Source organism: Colletotrichum navitas (genome assembly GCF_030913465.1).
Source record: "Colletotrichum navitas strain CBS 125086 chromosome Unknown LY79scaffold_10, whole genome shotgun sequence".
Classification (NCBI taxonomy): Eukaryota; Fungi; Ascomycota; class Sordariomycetes; order Glomerellales; family Glomerellaceae; genus Colletotrichum; species Colletotrichum navitas.
The window spans coordinates 374,509-395,833 of record NW_026850556.1 but is presented as its reverse complement, the minus strand read 5'-3'; the positions used below and the strand labels follow the sequence as shown (position 1 = coordinate 395,833).

At 57.0% G+C, this 21,325-nt stretch overlaps 4 protein-coding genes across 4 annotated transcripts; 1 reads left to right on the top strand and 3 right to left on the bottom strand.

Moving 5' to 3' along the window:
• Positions 1-2,673: 2,673 nt before the first annotated feature.
• On the bottom strand, positions 2,674-4,325 carry LY79DRAFT_508734 (uncharacterized protein; the record flags this gene model as incomplete). The annotated part of the gene is made up of 3 exons (XM_060553978.1): positions 2,674-3,545; positions 3,600-3,996; positions 4,056-4,325. The coding sequence occupies 3 exons, from the start codon at positions 4,323-4,325 to the stop codon at positions 2,674-2,676; spliced, it is 1,539 nt and encodes a 512-aa protein (XP_060417722.1).
• A 3,239-nt stretch (positions 4,326-7,564) lies between these two features.
• Positions 7,565-10,037, bottom strand: LY79DRAFT_577037 (6-phosphofructokinase; the record flags this gene model as incomplete). The annotated part of the gene is made up of 3 exons (XM_060559850.1): positions 7,565-8,737; positions 8,796-9,266; positions 9,315-10,037. The coding sequence occupies 3 exons, from the start codon at positions 10,035-10,037 to the stop codon at positions 7,565-7,567; spliced, it is 2,367 nt and encodes a 788-aa protein (XP_060417721.1).
• A 2,117-nt stretch (positions 10,038-12,154) lies between these two features.
• LY79DRAFT_508801 (RNA polymerase II mediator complex component SRB4) lies at positions 12,155-14,250 on the top strand (the record flags this gene model as incomplete). Its single annotated transcript, XM_060553985.1, has 3 exons — positions 12,155-12,429; positions 12,485-12,882; positions 12,944-14,250. The coding sequence occupies 3 exons, from the start codon at positions 12,155-12,157 to the stop codon at positions 14,248-14,250; spliced, it is 1,980 nt and encodes a 659-aa protein (XP_060417720.1).
• A 1,231-nt stretch (positions 14,251-15,481) lies between these two features.
• Positions 15,482-19,041, bottom strand: LY79DRAFT_34535 (SNF2 family domain-containing protein). The gene is made up of 3 exons (XM_060552602.1): positions 18,672-19,041; positions 17,809-18,574; positions 15,482-17,758 (listed from the first exon to the last, which is right to left on the bottom strand). The coding sequence occupies exons 1-3, from the start codon at positions 18,881-18,883 to the stop codon at positions 15,656-15,658; spliced, it is 3,081 nt and encodes a 1,026-aa protein (XP_060417719.1). The 5' UTR covers positions 18,884-19,041; the 3' UTR covers positions 15,482-15,655.
• Positions 19,042-21,325: the final 2,284 nt, after the last annotated feature.

Here is a 21,325-nt window from a genome sequence, read left to right as displayed (position 1 = left end):
CCAAATGCTTGTCTGCCCGGACTGTCTGTGGCGGTAAAGAGGCCCCTATCGTGAGGAGTTGGGCGACCCTTGGATGCCCAGTCAAATAAGGCAGAGACGGAAGCAAATGGCGGGAACGGGAGAAGGCTCTAGACGCCTGGGAATCAACGGTTCAGGGTAGCGTTGTCCAGGGCCAACGATACCGCATACACGGAAAGCAGTTGGGAAGCAGCAAAAACAGACAGCAGAAGCCGACAGGAGAGCGATAGATGACGGGCAGATGGATTGCAGCGAAAGCAACAGCAGGCCAAAGAAAGGCACCGAGATGCGTAGAAGCGTGATGCAGGTGGTCGTTCCGTGGAAGCATCCACTTGGGCTCTGGTGATGGTGACGACGACGATGATGGTGGTGGTGGTGGTGGTGGTGGTGGTGGTGGTGCAGGTCAAGGAGATGCCGAAACAGGCAATTGGCGCCTGGATTCTCACCGATATCCGGTGCCCAATGGCTGTTGCTAGACCTGTGACTTGCAGGTTGTGGTGCATGGGACCAAAGTATTGGCCGAATCTAGTCATCTTCTCAGCCCGGATGGCTGTCATGATAGAAAGCCTCAAAGGCACCGATTACATGACGTCGGTTCGGACGGAGATGCTGATTTGACGGTGGCATTTGGACTGTATGTAACGAGAGAAGGGACAGACGTACCGGTACTGGAAAGCACCTCCCCTCTTCTCTCGTCTGCTCTGGCTGAACAGAAAGAACACCAAACCCTAGGTAGCTAGCTAGCCTAGCTAGTATCTATCATAACGGCAACTGCAAGGCAGTGTTCTTAGTAGTACACTTTTCCCCCTTCCATGCACGCGCTCCGCTCCGCCCTCTCTACCACAGACGAACAGAACAGGCCGACCCTGCTGCTTCGGTCCAGCGTTCCATCTTGCCTTGCAATACCACTCCAAGTTCATGACAATGCGATACCAAATGCAGACCGGCTTCCCCAAAGACCTGATTTTAGATCTTAGTACTTTGCTGCTATTGCTGGGAGTTCCGGTGAAACCAGGGGGGGGGGTTCAAGGAACATGTCCAGTCCTAATTGTGGAAAGGACGGGAAGGAGCTAAGACGACGAAAAGAGTGGGGCACATTCGCAACTGTCCAACTTTTCCTTCCACCTCACGTCCTTCTTTCCAGTCTTGGGGTCGCAGAAAAGAGGAAGTAGCTGTCATCTATCTCTCCTTCCATATTTCTCGTTGGGAGATCCCTTTTCTCTTCCTCCCCTCCTCCTCCCTCTCCTCCTCCCTCCCCTCTGCCCCCTCTCCCCCTCCCATGCAACCCCGTCACGTTCTCCATTCCATCACCTAAAAGACACTGACGTAATCCTGCATCCCGCCCCAGCCAGTCCTGTCCCGCCTGCCGTCTTCTCGATCCACACAATCATCACCTTCCGTTGGCTCTGCCCCTGCCCCCCTCACTCCATCCGCACTCGCGCTTTTCTTTACGCCAAGGCAGCTTTTAGACAGCAATAGAGACGACTGGAACCGCAGCGACACATCGTGCCCATTTTGCATCAACCCACCCTACTTACTGCCCAAGGCAACCGCCGCTTTGGCCAACATTACCCACTCCCCCAACCCGAACGCTGGATTCCTGACAACTGCCGGCTGCTTGCCGTGGTGCCTGGGCTAACTAACATTGCGCCCTGTTCCTCGCTGGTTTTTCCTTGTTCAAACCGACACTTTCCATCATCGTGTTGCATCCGCCCGTTCCTCGATCGTCTACGATGCTATAACAAGTTCCGAGACTAGATTGCCCCATGGACCCCGAGCCGCCGGCAATTCAAACCCATCTCTTTGGACGGACCAAAAGCCACTACTATACTATAGTTTGCCGTCGTCGAATGTTTCCCGCCAAGTCTCCGCAGTTGGGCTTCGGTTCTCGCCGACCAAGCCAGGGTATCGCTGCTCCTACCTCAGCCTGATCGTCGGGGCCGACCCATCAGTCGAGAGCCTGACCCGGTGACGACTTCTCCCGTCCGCTAGTCAGACGCACATCCCAAGAAAGTGAGGAAAGCCTGCTGCATACGGCAGCTCTCGATTCCCTCGACCTTCATACTGGCACACCTCGACTCGTGGGATGGGATGGTGCTAGCAAAGCCATCCCTGATTGGTTCGTCCCGACACCCTGGAGGACCCTGGAGAGAGACATGCCATCATCCGGCCCGTCCACGAGCTGGTCTGACATTCAGCAGCATCCCATACCATCATGAGACACCATCCTAGTTGATCTCGTTTAAAAACTCATGTTTCCCTTTTCGTGATATATGCCGCTCACTCACCCAGCTTAGGCTGGGCAACGGCCCTACCACTCGCTCACGTACAATGCACCCTTTGTTTGCCCACGTGCGACCAATACTAGCTCGATAGGTAGTCAGGGGTACCACGCGAAACCCCAACTTTGACAATCATGGCCCTCGAGTCAAACCCAAGACTTTTAATAAGCCTTCGTTGTCAATCACAAGCCGGCCGGGTTGCCAGGCTCGCGCGAGGCTTTCGAAGCATGGGGGGCCAATGCGGCCGAACCACCAGCCTACTTACTGGGTGGGTACCGATATACGATGTATCTACATCGCTCAAAAGGAAAAACAACCTTTCACACGCTGTGATGGAAGGGTACATCATTATCATATTCAGTCATTATGGTCATTACTCACTCCCTGGTCCCGGTTCACGACCGTGTTTCTTCTCGTCTTGCATCCCTTTTGTTTTCTGCTCCTCTCGCCAGCCTCCGATGCTTCTCCTGGCCCCGTTCTGCCCTGTCGCGTCCATTTCTCTCCAATGTCCTTCTCCCACGAGCTCGAACCTTTCGGCCGTATCCATCAGCTCTTGCGGGGCCAGCGCGGCGTCCGCCTCAAACACCTCGGACCCGTGCTTCTCCATCGGCGGATAGGTGCCCCACCCGTTGGCCGTGGCTTCCGCTTCCTTGAGACGGGCCGCCTCGGCCGCCGCCGCCGCTTGTTTCCGTCTCCTTCGCTTGAGAAGAAGGAGGCCGACACCGGCAAGGGCGACGACTGCAAAGGAAACGCCGATGCCGATGCCTGCCTTGGCACCAGTTGAAAGCACGACCGGTTTCCCTGCTTCCGGGATTGCTGACGCTGTTGACGTCGTGTTGACGCTGGGCACCGTTGTGGCCTGCGTCCACGAACCAGCGGCGTTCTGGTAAAGCTGTACCAGATTGCCGTTGGATGGGTACCATATCCACGCTTCGTTCGTCTCGTAATTGCTTGTCGCCGCAAAAGGACCAAAAGGGGAATCCGCCACAGGCCACTGGAGTGATTCCTGGTCCGGCATCAGCTTCCATTGGTCGTCGGTGTTCGTTACTTGGTGCAGCTTCGCGTCGGTTCCCAGATAGAGGATGCTGCGCACATTGGCCCGATCGATTATCACGTCTAGTCCAGTCAGGTTGCTTGCGAAAGCGGGCAACGTGAAGTTGGGTTTGACGGACGAATCGAGGGCGATGCTGGACGCGTTTGTTTTCCCGTTCACCTGGCCACCGACGAGGGGTTGAGGCAGTGTGGCTTTGCGACGGTCAGCATTTGCAGTGTTTACGATAAGTGGCAGGGTGAACGAACTGAGACGCCATGTATCGTCCTTGAAGTACATTGCGGTTTCAAAGTTTTCCGCGTCTTTGGCATAGACGACGGATATGTTCAGCTGGCCATAGTGCGCCGACGCCAGGCTCATTCCTCCTACCGGATCTTGCGAGACGGGCCCCTCGAATTGCCAGTCGGTTTTGGGCGTATATTTCATGGCGTTGACTTTCTTCTCCTCGTCGTGGAAGTATACGCGGTATCCGTCGTCGGCGCCTAGCAGTTCGACCGACAAGCCTGTCTCGTTGTGGATAGAGTCGACGGCGGCCGTCGCGGAGATGGTGTACTCGCCGTTGATGGCGTAATGGCCCGATGCGAAATCGCAGACGTAGTAGCCGTTTATTATAGAGCCATCTTCGGCTTGGAAAAAAACGGAAGCCTGCGAAAGGATGTCAGTCACGGCATGCATGGCGCGGTACTTGACGGTGCCAGACTTACCATGGTCGTCTTTTTCTCGGTATCGTACCATCCGGCGGCGGCCAGCGATGTGCCATTTCGAGGTGTCCTCTGTATGCGGAAGGCGTTGAGACCGTCGGTGGGGAAGATGGGCGTGGAGTTGCTGTTACAAGCACTGTACAGGATCTTGCCTGTTTCCAGGTCTTGCATGGCCACATGAGGGCTCAGCGCTGTATACCACGCCGTGAGACAAGTCGCTGGGGATGCCAGAAGGAGGGCCGCGCCCAGGAGGTACTTGGAAAATCCCGGCATTGCGGCACAGGACATGGCGTAAGATTCGGCGGTAAACGACAGGAGAGACGGGCAAACGCTTCACGGATGCCCGGCCGGGTTTGTTTTGAAGTCGAGCGAGTGCGACTTGACCTCGCAAGAGGAGCTCAGTGATGTGTGTGGGCCAGGACCTGACGGTTGTGGGAAGTGTTGAATAGAGCAGGCAGAGAAGCGAGACGGGAGAGTTAAACGACACCCGAGCCCGGGGATCGCTGGGTTTATCACGGCTTGGTCCACGTAGCCTCCGGCGGGGTGGTAGGCAACCACACCACCGGTCATCGATATCTCGTTGCGACAAGGCCAGTCCGTTTGGGTACAACCGTCACTCGCATTGCAGCAGGACTACTGCCGGCCAAACCCTTGAGGGCGAGCCAAAAGCGAATTAACTGCATATCCACGGGGCTCCCCCGGGCTTCCGTTGGCCCAATGACCAGTTCAAGCCGTGTTGGATCCCACCCATGTTGCTGACACAGCAACGACCCCCAGAAGTCGCGGGTGATTACTTTGGAGGGGGGTCGGTACAGCGGCGGCTGTCATTGGGCAGGCAGACAAGCTTATGAAGTGCCCACCACCCAGAGGAGTACCGGTAGGTATTTGACAAATAAGGCGTTGCCGCAGTCAAGGGTCTTGACGAAGAAGAAGAAGTCCGGTGTGATTAGCCTCTACAACCGCGGTAGTGGCGTTCCGGGTAGGGCTTGAAGTGCTTGTCTGGACAATCCAACGAGAGTCCTTTGCTCGTACTTGTTGTGCCAAGCCAAAGAGGGCCGGAACCATTTGGCGGTTACAGCGTTTGCGGCTGGACTTTTGCTGTAGGCAAATGATGATGATCAGTCCCACTGGCGCAACGGTTCAGGTTCGGCCATGACAAAGTTGAATTCGTTGCCGTGCAAGAAGGGGGAAAAAAAATATGCGACAGGGCAGCCCTGTTCTTCTGCCGTGAGAACCCAGCGATTGTGCGAGATGAACCAACCCCTCCCAGATCCAGAGCCACGGGGAGGGGAGGACTTCGTGGGTCAGGGAGGGAGGGGCATGGTCTAGAAAGGCCTTTTCCCCTCTCTTTCCAATACTGCTCGCTTTTATTTTCCTCCTTGGACCAGTTCCAGGTCTTCGCTGCAACCTCAGCCCGCAGCACCATACAGCAGCATAATTCGAGGTACATAGGTGGTGGTGGGACATTGGACGCATCTCGCAGTCATTGCTTACTGAGCGCGCCACAGACCCACCCCCTGACAAGGGTTGGCGCGCGCTGGTCCTCGGGGGGGGGGGGGGGGGGGGGGTCGAACAATTTCCAGCAGGCAGAGAGGTCGCAGTGCCTCGTACTTACATCCCAATATTCATCCCAATATCAACTAGCACAATGTCGGCTCTGTCAGGTGGTCGGGGCCACTGGAAGATCTTTTTCCATAAAGGATACACGGCGTCCAGCCTCGGGGACAAACCGAGTGCAGAAGGGAAATCGTCCGAGAAGCAGGTAGCCTTTCTCCGGTCGTGGCTATTGAGTAGTCGACGGCCCCCCCCTCATCCTCAACCACGATCCTTCAGCCGCGGCCGTGTCTAGCAGTCTGCGTCCCTCCCCTGGCAGCGGAGACGTCGCCGCTGGCGTTCAATCTCTTGGAATCCCTCCTCCTCCTTAACTCTGAAGCCCTCGACGGGGGGAAGGGGGCGGCCGAATGTTCTCTTGCTCGGTGTGTTTGCCCTTTTGGCCCTCGTCTCGCAGGCCCGTCAGCCGCAGATTGCGAGGAGGGGGGAGGGTGGGGAGCAGCAGCAGCAGCAGCAGCAGGCGCGAGCGCATCCGTCGAATGACAGTCAACATCTCCAACACACAGACACACACACACACTCGCTTTCTCACATCAGCATACCGGTAGTGCAACATCCGCCAGTCCGACAAGGTAAGAAAACCTGGTGGCTCAGGTGGCCCTTGGCGCTACCTATTGCATACCGTCTCGTTCTCCCCCCAATCCCGCACCCCCCATTCCTTCCTTCTTTTCTTTTTCGTGGACTCGTCATGTAGAAAACGTGGCGCGCCCTCCCTGATCGTCCGTCAGCAAGCCTTCTCTCTGCGAATCGCCGCGGCCCAAATGCAAAACGTATGTTGGGGAACGAAAGGGAAAGGGGGACGTGGGTTGAGATGCCGGTAGGCTACCTATTCGTATACAAAAGGACGATCCGACGGCAACGTCCCGAGAGCCAATTCCCGTCCCACACACCTACCGGTACTCCCCCAGGAAACCCGAGACTTGGAGCGGGAGCCAAAAAGTCAAAATCCCACCAATCCTTCGCGTTGAGGGGGAGAGAAAGACAGTGTGTGTGTGTGTGTGTGTGACAAAGTTGCTGGGCGCGCCCTCCTCCAGACCGTGGCCCGGTAATTTGTCGATGCGCATCGGGGAAAGGATGAACCAACCAACCCCATTTGACGGTTTCGTCTGATCAGTCGACCCCGTCTCTTGACATCTTTGTCTGCGCGAGTGTATGTGTGTGTGTGTGTGTGTGTATGTGTGTGTGTGTGGACGACGTATTGTGATAAATACTTACTGCAGCCACTTATACGCCACATGGCTAGCTGCCTTGCTTCCCCGACCACAACCCCGGGAGAGGCCCCCGTCGCGGCCTGGATCACACACGCACAGCCCAGGGGGGGGTGGGGGCGGCGGCCTCGTCCCAGGACGGGTTCTTGAACCTTTCTTACTTTCTTCTCTTTCTAACGATGCCATCATGTCAAGGTCATGGTAAGGTCATGGTAAGGCCCTGTCACGATGGGAAGATTCGTGAGGCTGGAGGGGGGCAGGTCGGAAACAGCCCTCATCAGACCAGGCAAAGTCCTTCACGTGAGGCGCGCGAGGACATGCCGGCACGAAACACAGACGAGATGAGAAAGTGCGGAAAAAAAAAAGCCAGTCTAGTTGGCAGGGCCCCAAATGGGTCGTCGAGCCTGTCAACTCGTGCTTCGTCGTCTGATAGGAGATGAATTTTGTTGATCAAAAAAAAAAAAAAAGGTCCCTAGGTAATCAAAACCAAACCCCGACGCGCCCATCCCTCCCCCACACTCCCTTTGCTGAATCAGAGTAGCACCGGTTCCGTCCCCCGTGTTTTTTGTATATTCCTCCTGTATCAGAACTCAATTGCTCGGTCCTTTGGCACGCGTGCGCGCCAGCGTGCGTGTTTGTGTGTGTGTGTTTGTGTTTGTGTGTATATGTGTATGTAGGTGAAAGTGTCCCACCTTAGTCATCGAGACCTCTCTTGACATCCTTGGCCTTGATGCCGCTGAGGCTCCGCTCCGGTCTGTTGTGCGGGGGCCTGCCCGAGAGCATGTTGACCACGTCGCCCATGTGCGCCCAGTGGACGTCCTTGGGCCGGCGGTTCTTCCAGTCCGTCTCGTGGTCCTCGATGTCCAGGATGGGCGTGAAGGTGACCTGGGCACCCTTGATGCCGATGACGGAGGCGCTCATGGGGTCCCTCTTGCACCTGTTATGCGACTTGGGCCGGAACTCCTCGAGGTGCTGCATGCACTTGATGGCCAGCCTGACGGCGCGACACCTGTCCATGGGCGAGGGGACACCGCCCTGCTGAACGTGGCCGGGGATGCTGTCGCGGGACTCGAACCTGCCGCGCGCCTCCTTGCGGATGATGTCTGCGATGAGCTTGGCGTTGAAGACGTCGTCCGCCTTCTCGTTGATGAGGATCAGCCGGCCGGATGACGACTGTCCTCTGTCTTTGGCGAAGACCTCGCGGAGGTGGCGGACGTCGGCGGCCAACATCTCGAGGTCCATGCCCTCCTCTGGCGTATAGACGGCGCTCGCGCCGACGCTGAGGCCGGCCAGTGTCGCCACGTACCCGGACTTTCCGCCCTGGGTCTCGACGACGAACACACGACGGCGGGTGGCCGAGGCCGACTGCTTGATCTTGTCGCAGTACTGGACGAGCTCGTTCAAGCACGTGTCGGAGCCGAGCGAGTACTCGGATCCGGGGACGTTGTTGGAAATCGTGGCCGGCAAGAGGACCATTGGGATGCACAGCGAAGGGTACAGCTCTCTAGCCTTCCGCAGCTGCGAGACCGCGTGGAAGGCCTCAAAACCGCCGATCAGGAACAGGCCGTCGAACTCGTACTTCTCAATGAGGTTGGCGATGAGCTCCATACCGGACTCGGAGGGGAGCTCTCGGTTGGTACCGATCTCAGATCCTCCCTTGCTGGCCCAGCCGTCGACCTCGAGCCAGTCGAAAGGTCGCACCGCGCCGAGGGGCTTGTCGCCGTGGTGTCTGGCGAACCCGGCAAATCCGTTATGGATGGCGACGGCCTCGTGGCCGCGCGAGAGGCAGTAGGCGACACCGGCTCGTACAGCGGCGTTCATGCCACCGGCGGGGGCGCCGACGTTGATGAAACCAATCTTCATCCTCTGTCAAGGTGTTAGCCTATGCTGTCGCTGACAATCGAGCGTAGAGCTAGTTACGGACCTCCTTTTCCGGCAGATGGTGGTCATCCACTCTGACATTGGTGGTCATCATGTAAGAGGTGAACATCTCGGCGAACTCAGTGTCACGGAGGGACATTGCCTTCTCAAAGTTCTTCTCGTCGACGGCCTTTGCGACCTCCTTGGTATCCTTGACGGCTTGCATCAGCGGTTTGCGGCAGATCTGGTTCTCCGTGATGGCGATGAAGCAGGTCTCGGTCTCGGGGGTGGCCTCGAGGACGGCCTTGACGGCCTCGACACCCTGCAGCGTGGCCAGCATTCTGTCGTAGGCCACGGCGGTGCCGCCTCGCTGAACGTGGCCGAGGGTGGTGATGCGGGTATCCAGAGCAAGCCCGTTCTTGTCGGCGAGCAGGTCCTTGACCATTTCGGAGGTGATCTTCTTGCCGTTGCTGTCGTGGGCACCCTCGGCGATAATCACGATGGTCTTGCGCTTTCCAAAGCTTCGGTGCTGGGGCTTGTCAGCTTGTCATGACAAGAGCACGTCTTGCTTTCTTCTCCTTACCCTCTTGACTATGTCGCACATTTCCTGCTCCCAGTTCTCCTCCCTAGGCTTCTCGGGGATGAAGATGAAGTCGGCACCGGTGGCAACGCCGGCCATGAGGGCCAGCCAACCGCAGTGGCGTCCCATGACCTCAATGACGAAAGCTCTTGAGTGGGAAGAGGCGGTGGCCTCGATGTAGTCGACCATCTCGCAGATACGCTCAAGGGCGGAGTAGCAGCCAATGGTGGCATCGGTGCCGGACATGTCGTTGTCGATGGAGCCAACGAGGCCGACAATGTTGAGGTGCTTGTAGGGTTCGACTTGCTGCTTCTTGAGCTGGCCGGAGGAGACGAGCTCCTCGATGAGGGAGGGCCACTCGGCGCGGAACTTGTCGGCGCCGGTCAGGGAGCCGTCACCACCGCAGATGATGAGGGCGTCGATGCCGTTGAGGATCATGTTCTTGGCGGCGGTCAATCGGCCGGGACGTTCGTAGAAGGCCATGCAGCGGCGGGTTCCGATCAGAGTTCCGCCCTGTCCGAGGTAGTTACGCACATCCCCCCACGATGCCTTGCGGATCTGGTCGCCGCCCACTACCAAGCCCTCGTATCCGTCGTAGATGCAGTAGGGTTCGCATCCCATGTGCAGGGCAGTCCGGACTACTGCGCGCACCACGCCGTTCATGCCTGGGGAGTCACCTCCCGAGGTCATGACGGCGATCTTCTTCTTAGCAGCCGTGGGAGCCATGGCTACGGCGTAGGATGGTGGTTTGGGGGGTGAGGGAGGTGATGTTCGCGGGTCGTCGGGGGTCTCGGAGTCAGTGGGGGAAGGGAGACGGGAGGCCCTTTTTGCAGATGGAGGGTCAGTCGGCGCGGCGGCCGTTAGGAGGAGGGAGGGAGGGAAGGAGGGTTTTTCTAGCAAGGAGGATGGTCGCAATATGTTCAAAGGGATGATGGTACGAGTCGACCGGTCGTGCACGCGTAATCAAGGGTATATAGGTAGGTATGTAGAGAGTAAGGGAAAGGGAGAGGGTGATGGATGATGGAGTTCCAGTCGGGAGAGACGAGGCAAGCGCCAAGAGCTTGGGAGCTGCGGAGCGGTTGGAGAAGCTTGGACTTGGGACTTGGAATAGGTTCGGAGGGGAAGCTGCGAGACACACCTGGTCTTGGCTTTGGCTTTTGGCTTTTGGCGTTGGAGGGCAAGATACGGCAGGCGGAGGCAGTGAGGGGCACACACGCCGCAGAAAAAGGCCGTCCAAGATAATTATAGCGCGACTTGTTTTATGGCGGGGAGGGGGGGGGGGGGGGCAGTTGCTGGTGCCACTTTCCAACGCTGCACCTTGAAAAAAACAGCAGGAGAAAAAAAAAAAAAAAAAAAAAAGGGCACCTCACCACACGCCGGACCCCTCAACAGAGTGTGACGTGGGTTGAGTGACACCGGATGGAAGCTCTTATCGCTCTTATCGAGGCGCGGGGGAGCTCCGGCCAAGCCCAGCAGAAATAAATAAAAACAAATAAAAATAAAAATAAAAATAAAAATAAAAAAGGGCCGTAACGGCTGTCGAGCGTCGTCAGAGAGCAGGGCCCGGCGTCGCAGGGGGCCTATGAGAAACCGTTGACGTTGCCGAATGAGGTTCAATGCAACGGCCTGACTGGCCAGCCCAGCCCGGTTAACAGTGAGTGGGCGGGTGTTGTTTGGTTGTCTTCAACTGGGCAGCGAATACGCGAGACCGTCCCCGGGTGCGATGCGTTGCAGAAGCATGCAGATATCTCCAACCCAACATCCGATAATAGATGGCCTTGGCAGCGTGCCACTCACTCGCGAGCTGCTGGTGAGGGAAATATCACCTGTCATTTAGTTACTGGAGAAACAGCGAGAAGAAACACACACGCGCACACACACTCACTCACTCACTCACAATAAAATTAAAAAAATACGGGCTGTCGGTGTCTCCAGTCACTGGTGAGGGGTTTAGACAACACCGACAGCAAGGTTCTAGTCGATTCGGCCTCTTCCATCTCGGGCTTATTCTGGGCTGCTTCCACCCAAAACCCACCCCGGTTGCCACGCCCAGACTTGCGCCAATCTCGATATGCCTGCTCCATATCCCACATATCCCTCATTTGACTTTCCCTCCAGCCATTCAATCTATCAATCCCACCTCCCACGAATAAGTTGGTGACTCGTGAGAGACGGTGGAGGGCCAGCTTCTTGCAGGGGTACAGGGATGTCCCTCCGAGGTGCCAGCGACGGTAGGCGTACTTTCAGTCTGACATCAAGTCACAAGTCGTCCGACATCTCTTTCCTTTTAAAATGGCCCGACCGGCTATCGTGATATGACCATGCCACCGAGGCAAGTGCTGCTATGGTCCGGCCTCTCTTTTGGCGGTTCAGCCGATACATCGCATGTGCCAGCGCCGTTTATTGCCCAACAGTGACTCGAATGGGATCTGATGTATCATGTGTCGAGACTTGTACAGATCAGGTTCAGCTCTTTCGAACCTCTCTCACTGGGCAAGCTATCGATCGAGATTACCACTTGGTTACCCTTCTCGTCGTGTTGGTCGTCAAGCTCGCCGTCCCCTCCCCCCCCTCGGTGTGCTCCAAGCCTGACCGAGCAAGCCCGCATGGTGATTGGCTGCTTGTACAGTGGAGCTTGGATCGTGCCGGTCACTCCAGCCAATCCGTAGCTCCTTCTCTCATTCACCTCCAGCCTTGCTTAGTAGCCTCACTACTTTTCGCGACGCAACATCGATTCCTTCCGGGCATGCTGCCGCTTTGCACCAGGCAATCCTGACCTTCCGACCGTCCCGTAACCAACCGAGGCGGCAGTGCGTGATAGCGCGACCGAGAAATCGCCCATCATGGCTTCCGGCAGCTCGATGCCCTTCTCCTCCCTCCACCCCGTCCCGACAGGTGGTCGTAAACCCAAGAGCCTCGGCGAATTCATTGCCCGCGTGCAGTCCGAACGCGGCTTCCGGAACGTTACTGAGGAGAGCCTCAAAGAGGAGGTCGAGAACCAGAAAAATGGCGACGCAGAAGTCAAGGACGAAGACACGGCCATGAGCGATGGAAACGCCGACGACGAAGAGCCATCGGATGCAGGTGCCGCGCGGATGGAGGTGCTCAGAAATATCGAGTCGGTTTACCAGTCATTCCACCTCGTGGACTAACCACTGACGATGGGAAGCTAGTGTCGCGCAAAACGCCGCCCTCATGACCCTCGACTTCATCTCCTTGCTACTCTCGAAAGAAAGCCCGGCCCAGGCCGGCGTTACCCTCTCCCAAGCCTTGCGCGACTGGACCGGCATCGGCACCCTCGGCATTGCAAAACGAGAAGATAGCGAAGAGCAGAAGCAAAGAGACGCCGAGCGCGCCAAGGACAACCGCGACGTGTCTCTGGGCTGGGCCTTGCTCGATATCCAGACGACCAAGGAGTCGGCCGACAAGGCCGCGATTCACCTGAGCAAGGAGGTGGAGCGCGAAGCCAAGTACTGGGACCAGGTGCTGGCGGTGCATCAGGCTGGATGGTCCATGTGCCGGTTGCCGGCGGAACGTCATACTCTTGGTGTAAGATTCGGTTTCTCGGAAGGTTGGTGCCCCCCCCCCCCCTTTTTTTCCCTAAAGTAGAACGGCGTCTCTGACCCTCCCAGCCTCACCCGAGTTCAGGAATAGCAGTCTCGCACCTCTGAGACGGGGGGACGATGGTACAGCGTTGTTGCAACATGGCAGAGTCGGGGCCGGCTCCCAACGCCTCTCCGTCACCGTGAGCAGATCGGGCGAGACCACCGGCCGTCTAGCCATCGGATCTTCCGTGCCGGATTCGGCTCATCTGCCGGATCGTGTTCTCGAAGCCCGAAACACCATCTTCGCGCAAGAGCTCTGGCATGAGCTGCACCGTGAAGCTCATTCTCTGGCCTCTTATGGAGTACGCGCAAACAACGACTCCATCACCTTTAACCCAGCTTCGGGTCCAAGCCTTACGCTCGAGCTTGAGACGCTCGACGACGGTGTTCCCACCGTGAGCGCATCTACCGAAGACAACGTGCTCGCGGAAGCGACACATCTCGGTCTCCATATCCTCCTGAGCCATGCCCATCGTCTGAACGAGCTACAGCGCCTACGGCCAACCCCTCCCCACCAGCGACGCAACCAGACACAAAGCCAGTACCACCTGCTCAGGCCCATCGTCGCCAAAATACTGTACGACCGCTCGGTTGAACAGGTCACCAGCTTCGCCGGCGACCTCACCCGCGTCCTGCGACGTGCCGGCGTCCACGCGGCCTCTTTCACCCTGAGCACCCCGCCGTTCCCGACCGCCGACCTGAAGAACACCTCGGGCGGCGCCTCCAACCGTCCCAACGCCTCGCAGGCGCTCACCAACATGTTAACCTCGCCGGCCGACTTCCAAGTCGAGCTGACCCTCACCCCGACAGCCCGCCTCCAGATCCGCGGCCGCACATTCCTCCTTCCCCTGACGACAACGCAGTTCCAGCTCCAACTCCTCCCCAGCATCGCCGAGCCCACGAGCGCCGAACCCGCCCCAAGCTCCCTCCAGGTGTCCTATCCCCCCTCCCGCGACCCCTACCCCGACTTCTCTTCCGTCCAGCGCTACGTCGCCAGCGCCGCGGCTCACGCCCTCACCGACTTTGCCATGTCCTTCGTCCCCGCCACCCCTGCTCAGCCCTCCGAACCTGCCCACGGAGAATGGAGCAAATCCGTCCGCGGCACCGCCATTCGCGACATGGACACGGAGACGCGCGAGATCCGCTTCGACGTCCTCAGCAACGACCACGAGGGCCGCCTGACGCTCCAGATCGGCGCCGCCTGGCGCGCGGGCGACAAGCCGCTCGTCAAGCGCTGGGCATGGCCGGCCGTCGGCGAGGGCGCCGGCAAGTCGGCGACCCAGCCGCACGTTGGCGAAATCGTTGCCGCCGTCGTACAGTCCAAGGAGATCTAGGCGATCATGAGACGGCGACGACTTGCAGAAGAAGCATCGGCGTAGAACCAACCAGCAACCCTTGCATCCCGTGTCTGCTTAAAGACATCCCCTTCCTCGCCGGCGTATACCCACCCGCCCCGTCCCAGAAAGGATGGTCGGACCACCCTCGACGACCAGAGAGCCTCCCACAGGCGACTACACTGGCTAGAAAGGAAAGAAAAAGAAGAAAAAGGACCCCATCAAAAATTCACAATTATCGAACCAGTCAGGGGCAGGTATCCCGCCTCGGCATCCGTCCGTTGCCGATATTGCATGCTGAAGCAGTCATCCCCTCCCCATGGCGTCGGCCCAGCGGCCCCATCCCCTTCGAAAGGCGGCGGGGACCTGGGACCCGATCCTGGTCCCGCCCCCCCTCGCGCGCATAGCCTTGGCCGCCCGCCCGCACATACGGCCCGCGACGGGGTTTTCTTGGTGTGCTTCTTCGGAGCGTGCTTCGGGGCCCTTTTCACCTCGGCGTCCCACGTGGGGGCAAGGCAGCATTTGGGGTCAGGCCATCGACGGGATGTCGTCTTGTTTCTCCGGCGGTCGATACCCGGCCAAAAGGCAATGGAGTCAGTCGTTGGACCCAAAAAGAAATAATTAAACAAAGTAAAAATAAGATAAACGCATATTTGCTGGCGAGTTTGACAGCGCGCAACGCCCCTATGGGGGGCTTTCGAGACCTAGGGTGAAGATTGTGATATGACCCGGTACCGCCCACCCCCATGTTGCGGGTTTCCGCCTTTCCATCACCAAAGCCGGTGCTTCGAGCGGCGGGGGTCATGCGCACGTCTTGGTAAGCGACTGCAATGCAAGCAGGGACGAAACGTGTTCATGGTGAGCAAAAAGTTGATTTGATAATGATATCTACCGAACCTAGCCACTACCGACTTATGCGTGGACAACTCTCGCGTGCTGCGAAGGCCGCACGCACTCGACTTGCACAGCCTTCCCGAAACCGAAAACTGACCTTGACCCTGAACCTGGGACGCCACAGCGATGTTTTCATGATAAAGAAGAAGAAGAAAAAAGAATAAAAAAAAGTAAGGGGCCTGGGATGGGAGAGACCATGATCGGTATACTCTCTAGCATCCCTCCCCGGCGAGACTGTGAAGCCGTCTTGTGTATCGTGCGAGTCCCCGCTTTCCGCCGTCCCTGGTCCATCTAGCGATGCAAGTGAGTCAAAAGCCAATCCTTAGCAAGCCCAAGTATCTTTCCCAGTACTCTTAAAAAAAAAACATGGTCCCTCCCATTTCCTGAGACTGAAAAGATCTGGTGCCAAGAGGTCGGAGAGACCAGACCCAGATTGTCGTAAATCGTAATGTGGTGGACAATAACACCGTTGTGGGGTATCGAATCGAAGGAACTATGATTGGAACGTCGCTCAGAGGTTGAACAAGAACCGGAGCTCCGTCAAGCTAAGACCAGCCAGTTTTGCGCCCTCGCGCTCGTCCAGAGCAGCATCGACCGTTGCCCTCTTCTTCTCCTGAAGCTGGACAATGCGGTCCTCCACCGTCTCTTGGGTCAGGATGCGGTGCACCTTCACCGGCTTCTGCTGGCCGATGCGGTGAGCTCGATCCACGGCCTGCATCTCAATGTATGGGTTCCAGAAAGGATCCATGATGATGACACGCGAGGCCGAGACGAGGTTGAGACCAGCGTTTCCGGCACGCAGAGACACCATCATGACCTTCATATCCGGGTCTGTTGAGAAGTTGAAGGCAGTGTCGTCCCGCTGCGCCATGGACATTTCTCCAGTGTACCGACAGTGTTTGATACCGAGACCCTCCTTCTTGATTGCGACCTGCAAAAGATCCAGAAGCATGGTCCACTGGGAGAAAATGATGGTCTTCTCGCCAGTTTCCTGGATCTTGCGTAGAAGATCCATACAGGCTCGTGTCTTTGACGAGGCGAGCCAATGATGGCTGAGGTACTTGGTGTAGTCTCTCCAAGCCGCGGCGTTCTTCTTGGCGTCTTTTCGAAGGGACTGCAACATGGATCCCTTGATTTTCTTCAGCCTCTTCTTAGACTCCTTACTTGGAGAGACGGTCGCCTTCGTCTTTCCCTTCTTCTTTTGCTTCTTCTTGGGTGTCATGGGCTTTGTCTCCAGAGCGGACGATTCGCCCTCATCATCACTAATGGTGGCGTAGGCGTCTGGGACGACGAAACCCCTGAGATTGCCATTCTCATCGGCATCGTCTGCTTCGGCATCGTCTGCTTCGTCATCGTCATCGTCATCGTCATCCTCCTCTCCATCACTGCTCCACACGGATCCGTCGGACTCTTCGTCCTCGGAGCTTCCGCTGGCCTCTTCCGGCATGTGAACCTTCTTGAAGGCGGCATAGGTGATGATGTTGGCCGGGTTCAATGGACCCCTGCAGACGGCGCACTTGACCTGGCCTTCGTCTTCACCATTTCTAATGTTTTCGCGCCTGGCGTTGTCAACGTGCTGCTTTAGACACCCGGCGCACAGTTCATGGCCACAAGGAAGTGGAATGGTTGGATCGGGCATCATGTCGTAACAGATGGGGCACTCGAAACCTTGGTTGATAGCGTCGGCATTCTCGAGCGCGCGGGACTTCTCGGTGAGCCGCTGGACGACGGTCAAAGACAGGGACTTGACGCGATCGAGCATGTTGTCATCCACTTCGGTGACCGCCTCATCCGCCTCCAGCAACAGGTGCGGATGACAGCAAGTCTGGCGCAGGCGGAGCAGCAACACCAAGACGTGGGAGTAATGCTTGCCGAGAGTGCCCTTTCGGAGGTACTTGTTGATCTGAACCTGAGACTTGGTCTCCAGATCCGTGTAGAACTTGCGCTCGTCTTCGTCCAGTTCTGCGTACACCACCTCTTCCGTCTTCTCGGGGAGCTGCAAGATGGGCTTGCCGTCAATCTGCGATGTTTTGGTGCGACGCAACAACGTTGCCTTGAGAAGGACCTGCAGGTTTTTCATTGCCTGAGCCTGCGGGTCTCCCCTTTTACCAAATAGCACGCCGAAAGCGCTCCGGAAGTTGGTCCAATCGCTGTAGGGCTTGATCTTCAGATATCTGTAGAGAGAATACAGCTCATCGACGCCGTTCATCATCGGGGTTCCAGAAAGGCACCAACGATACTGACTCATCAGATCGGCGGCCGACAAAGCCGCCTGTGATTTTTGATTCTTGATTTGCTGGCTCTCGTCGAGGACGACGCGGTAGAACAGTGAGTAGTCGGGGTGGAAGAGAGAGACCGAGCTGGCTAGGATCGGGTCAGTCTTGGAGGCCATGGGGCGCGCACCCAGGTTCTTCTTGTAGGCCGCCAGCTTCTTTCGGTCGGAAACTAGTGTTCCGTACGTTGTCAGGACGACGTCGTACTTCATCAGCTCTTGAGCCTTGATCTTCGTGTTGTGGTAAACGAAGACCGACAACCTGTGCTCTGCCTTGATCTTCTTCTTAATTTCATCCTCCCACTGTCGAATCAGGGAGAGGGGCGCCACAATCAATGTCGTCTGGGGAGCGGGTTAGCATATGAAGTAAGTCCTCAGGCCTATAGACCCACCTTGCGTCCAGGTGTGGTAGACTTGTTTGATACAATCAGGGACAAGACGGAGATTGTCTTTCCCAGCCCCATATCATCAGCCAGAATGCCGCCCTTGTTAGTGCCTTGTTCCTGACGCTTCATCCAGGTCAAGGCCACCCTCTGATGAGCATAGAGGGGATACTTCATTGCATCGGGCGTTCCTTCGCGGTCTTCCTCTGGAATTTCCATGCCAGCGTGCACATTGCGCAGGAGTGCCTCGACCTCTTCCTTCGACTTACGAGGATCATCGTTGATATCCTGCATGATTGAGGCAACGCGAGCATCCAGAGGATTTCCAAACCCATCCGTGAGGTCCATGAAGTTGAAGTTATTGGTCCTTCTGATCACATCGGCGGTGCTGAGAGAGGATCGGTTGTTGGGATAGTACGCATTGGAGTACATGTTGGAGCCATACACCTGGGTGGCGGGTGCGAACGAGGTGAAGGTGTTGTCATCATCGATGAAGGATCCGGGCATCCGCGGGATGAAGTCAGCGCTGGGAGTCGAAGCCATACTCGACATTGGAGAGTTTGATTGGCTTCGAAGGCCGCCGAAGCTCCAGTGGGGTGGACCACCGGATAGCCCAGAACCAAGAGAGCCATTGGCGGCCGGCTGAGAGGCCATCGAGGTGGATCCAGAGCCGTAGGGTATAGGTTGACGCGCCAGAGAAGCAGCCCTATTGCCTCGTGCCATCGCCTCTCTCTGCCTCGAGCGTGAGACCGATGTGGTGATATCATCGTCGTCCCTGCGGTGACTGTTAGTCTCGAAGAATCGGTGACGTCCAAGCCAACAATGACCGCACAGGGTCAGAGCCCAAAGACTGGTGAGAAAACTCTGCTTACCCAGTAAGGTCAATAACATCATTCGAAACGTTAAGAGTGCGCTGGGACTTGCTTCGGCCGGGGCTGGAGTGGCCGAGAGAGTCGGAAGCAGTTCCGAAAGATCTTTTGTTGGAGGGGGACATTCGACCAGACTGGCCGAAGATCGGCGCCCCTCGATGATTGCTCGCCGGGCCAGGATAGCCCGGTGTCATGTTGGCCATGGTGTCGGGCATACGCGAGGTTCCTTGTGAGAAATCAGAGTTGTGAGAGCCGGATGGTGTCCTGTATGGGACGGCAGCTGAGCAGTGTTAGCTACAGATCATGTATGAGATGATGTTGGAGTGCGGTCAATCGTCAGATGAGATCAAAGAGCTAGGGAAATGCAGAAGACACAAGGTTGTCTTATGATGATCGGATGAGATAAGAGATCGGTCGGGCAGCCCAAAGGAGTGCTAGATCGGGATGGAAAGGGTGGATGAGAAAGTACAAGTGAAATCCGTGCTAGATAACTAGACTGAAACGGGGTTTAGGAAGTTGGATTCGGTGAGGTTATAAGAAAAAGGGAGAGTTGGATGAACGGCCCGGTTGAAGGCAGAAACTCCGCCCGCTCGGGAGGGCTGGTGAAAGCCAGGCAGGGAAGGCAGGTGCACCTAGGCAGGCAAGGCAGGAAGGAGGAGTGACAACGTGGTATGGCAGGCACGGTAACCAAGAGGTATAGCAGCCTGGCCGAATTCTCGGTGGTGAAGCTCTAAACATAGAGCGTCATGGTCAATACTCCCGGAACTAGTCGTCGGGTGGGGGGCAACAACTCCAGATCAGAGTTGCAGGAACCAAGGTAAATCCAGCCAGATCAACGTCGGTCTTCTCGGGGGGGTTGCACACAGACCATGGGATGTTAGACGGAGCGTAGCGAAGCATGTAGAGGAAGAGAGAGGACCTGTCTTCCAGACACGTCCGTCGCTCGAATGTTGTATGTCTAGCTGCTTCACTTGAAGAGCCTTGAGGTAAAAAGCCGAGGCCAGGACGACTGGCAAACGCAGGCGCATCAAATCATCCGGCGGCATTCGGAGCATCGCATCACACAATAGAGAAAGAGGAACCACGTACCTGTGCCCCATCGGTTCCGTGCCTCCCACATATTGCCGTCTTCGCCGGCCGCAGCGTCTCTGGTGGCTTGACGTTGGGCGCTCCTGGCTGCCTGGATTCGCTGCTCCAGATCGCGCTTCTGACGCTTCTTGTCCTCGATCTGGTTGATGACGGCTTCGAGGTCGCGCACGGCGTCCCTTCTCTCGTGGTAGTAGGATTCTCGATTGGGGACGGTCTCGTAAGACTCGACGATGACTCTTTTGAGGTCTCTGTCGCCTTCCAGCTCGAGCAGCTCGTCGGCGAGGGTCTTGAGAGCCTCCCTATTGCGGGCGTGGGTGCTGGCTAGGTCGTCGTCCATGGTGTCGGGTGGACGAGGTGTGCGCCTGCGGCGGTGGCTAGGGTAATGGTGCGGTATGTGTCCCGGTTGTGTTCACGTTGCCAAACGAGGCGAGCTGCAGTCGAAAGTGGCGCGGTTCTGCAACATCTGTTGGTCGTTGGTGGGTATTGAGGTTACGCTGTAGCAGCAGGCTGTTGGATATGTATGGGATTCTCGGCTGAGCGGGAGTACCTCGGTATCGTTGCGCCGCGCTGAAAATCGTGAGCGGCCGGGTTGCGACGCAGACTGAAGGAGGGAGATAGCCTCAGAGCGCCGAAAGCGTGGCGAAAATGACGAGATGAGAGTCAAGGAGGGCTCCCCCCGACGGTTCAATTGTCGGGGCGAAAGGGAGGGCGATGTCGTAGGCTTGATCGGGTCAGTGGGTTGAAAAACTGTGGTTTTGGTCGGTTCTAATACATCATGTTCAATAATCACAGTACCGTAGAGGTGGTGAGTACCAAACGAACGACTAAGGTACTGCCAAGTTAATGTAGTTAATGGAATAACTATTCATCAATTAATTGCGCTGTTGAACGGGTGTTTATCTTATCGCAGCTACCCTGAGGGGGGAGTGCGTGCCTTGGGCGCGACGCGTTAATTGCAGCAGCGCGCACTCTACTTCCCAGCACTGCGGTACTGTGGCAACTATTAACCCAAATTTGGTGTGCGGACAGGGAGTAGGTAGCTAGCTAGCTACCTACCCCGCCGCGCACTACCTGCGTAGGTACGTACCTCAGCCTACTTGAACCTACTTGCAAGGTAGTACGGTAGATAGGAGAATAACTTCAATGAAACACGAAACACACATTACTTGACCTACCTTTGGAGACTGACAAACCCTCCCTGCCTGAAGTACCTACCTACCTAGATACCGTGACTAGGCACCTAGGTACCTACCTACCTGGTCTGTTCTGCCCCGTCGGCGGGCGCTTGTCCGTACCTGGCTTAGTGAGATTGCCTTTTACATTCTAGCCGTCCAGCGCATTCTGGGAATCCCATGTCGTTTCTCGGTGTGTCGCTGTCATCATGCTCAGTCTTTTTATCCCCTCCAGGCTCCGTCCTTCTCGTCCCTTGTTGCCCAACGTCTCAACCACATCAAGGCAGCCGCCTATCACACCGTTCCTTCGTTTGGGCTTAATACACCCGATGAAACCTCGACTTGCCAGGCTTCCTAGTCCTCATTCCCGCCTGAACCAATAATGCTTCCGTTCTC

Bases quoted from the DNA above. Each gene is read 5' to 3' on its own strand.
- LY79DRAFT_34535 (XM_060552602.1), bottom strand. From the start codon at position 18,883: ATGCCCGACACCATGGCCAACATGACACCGGGCTATCCTGGCCCGGCG. The intron at 18,575-18,671 runs GTAAGCAGAGTT...CAGTCACCGCAG, and splicing joins GATGTTATTGACCTTACTGG to GGACGACGATGATATCACCA. The intron at 17,759-17,808 runs GTGGGTCTATAG...CCCGCTCCCCAG, and splicing joins CTACCACACCTGGACGCAAG to ACGACATTGATTGTGGCGCC.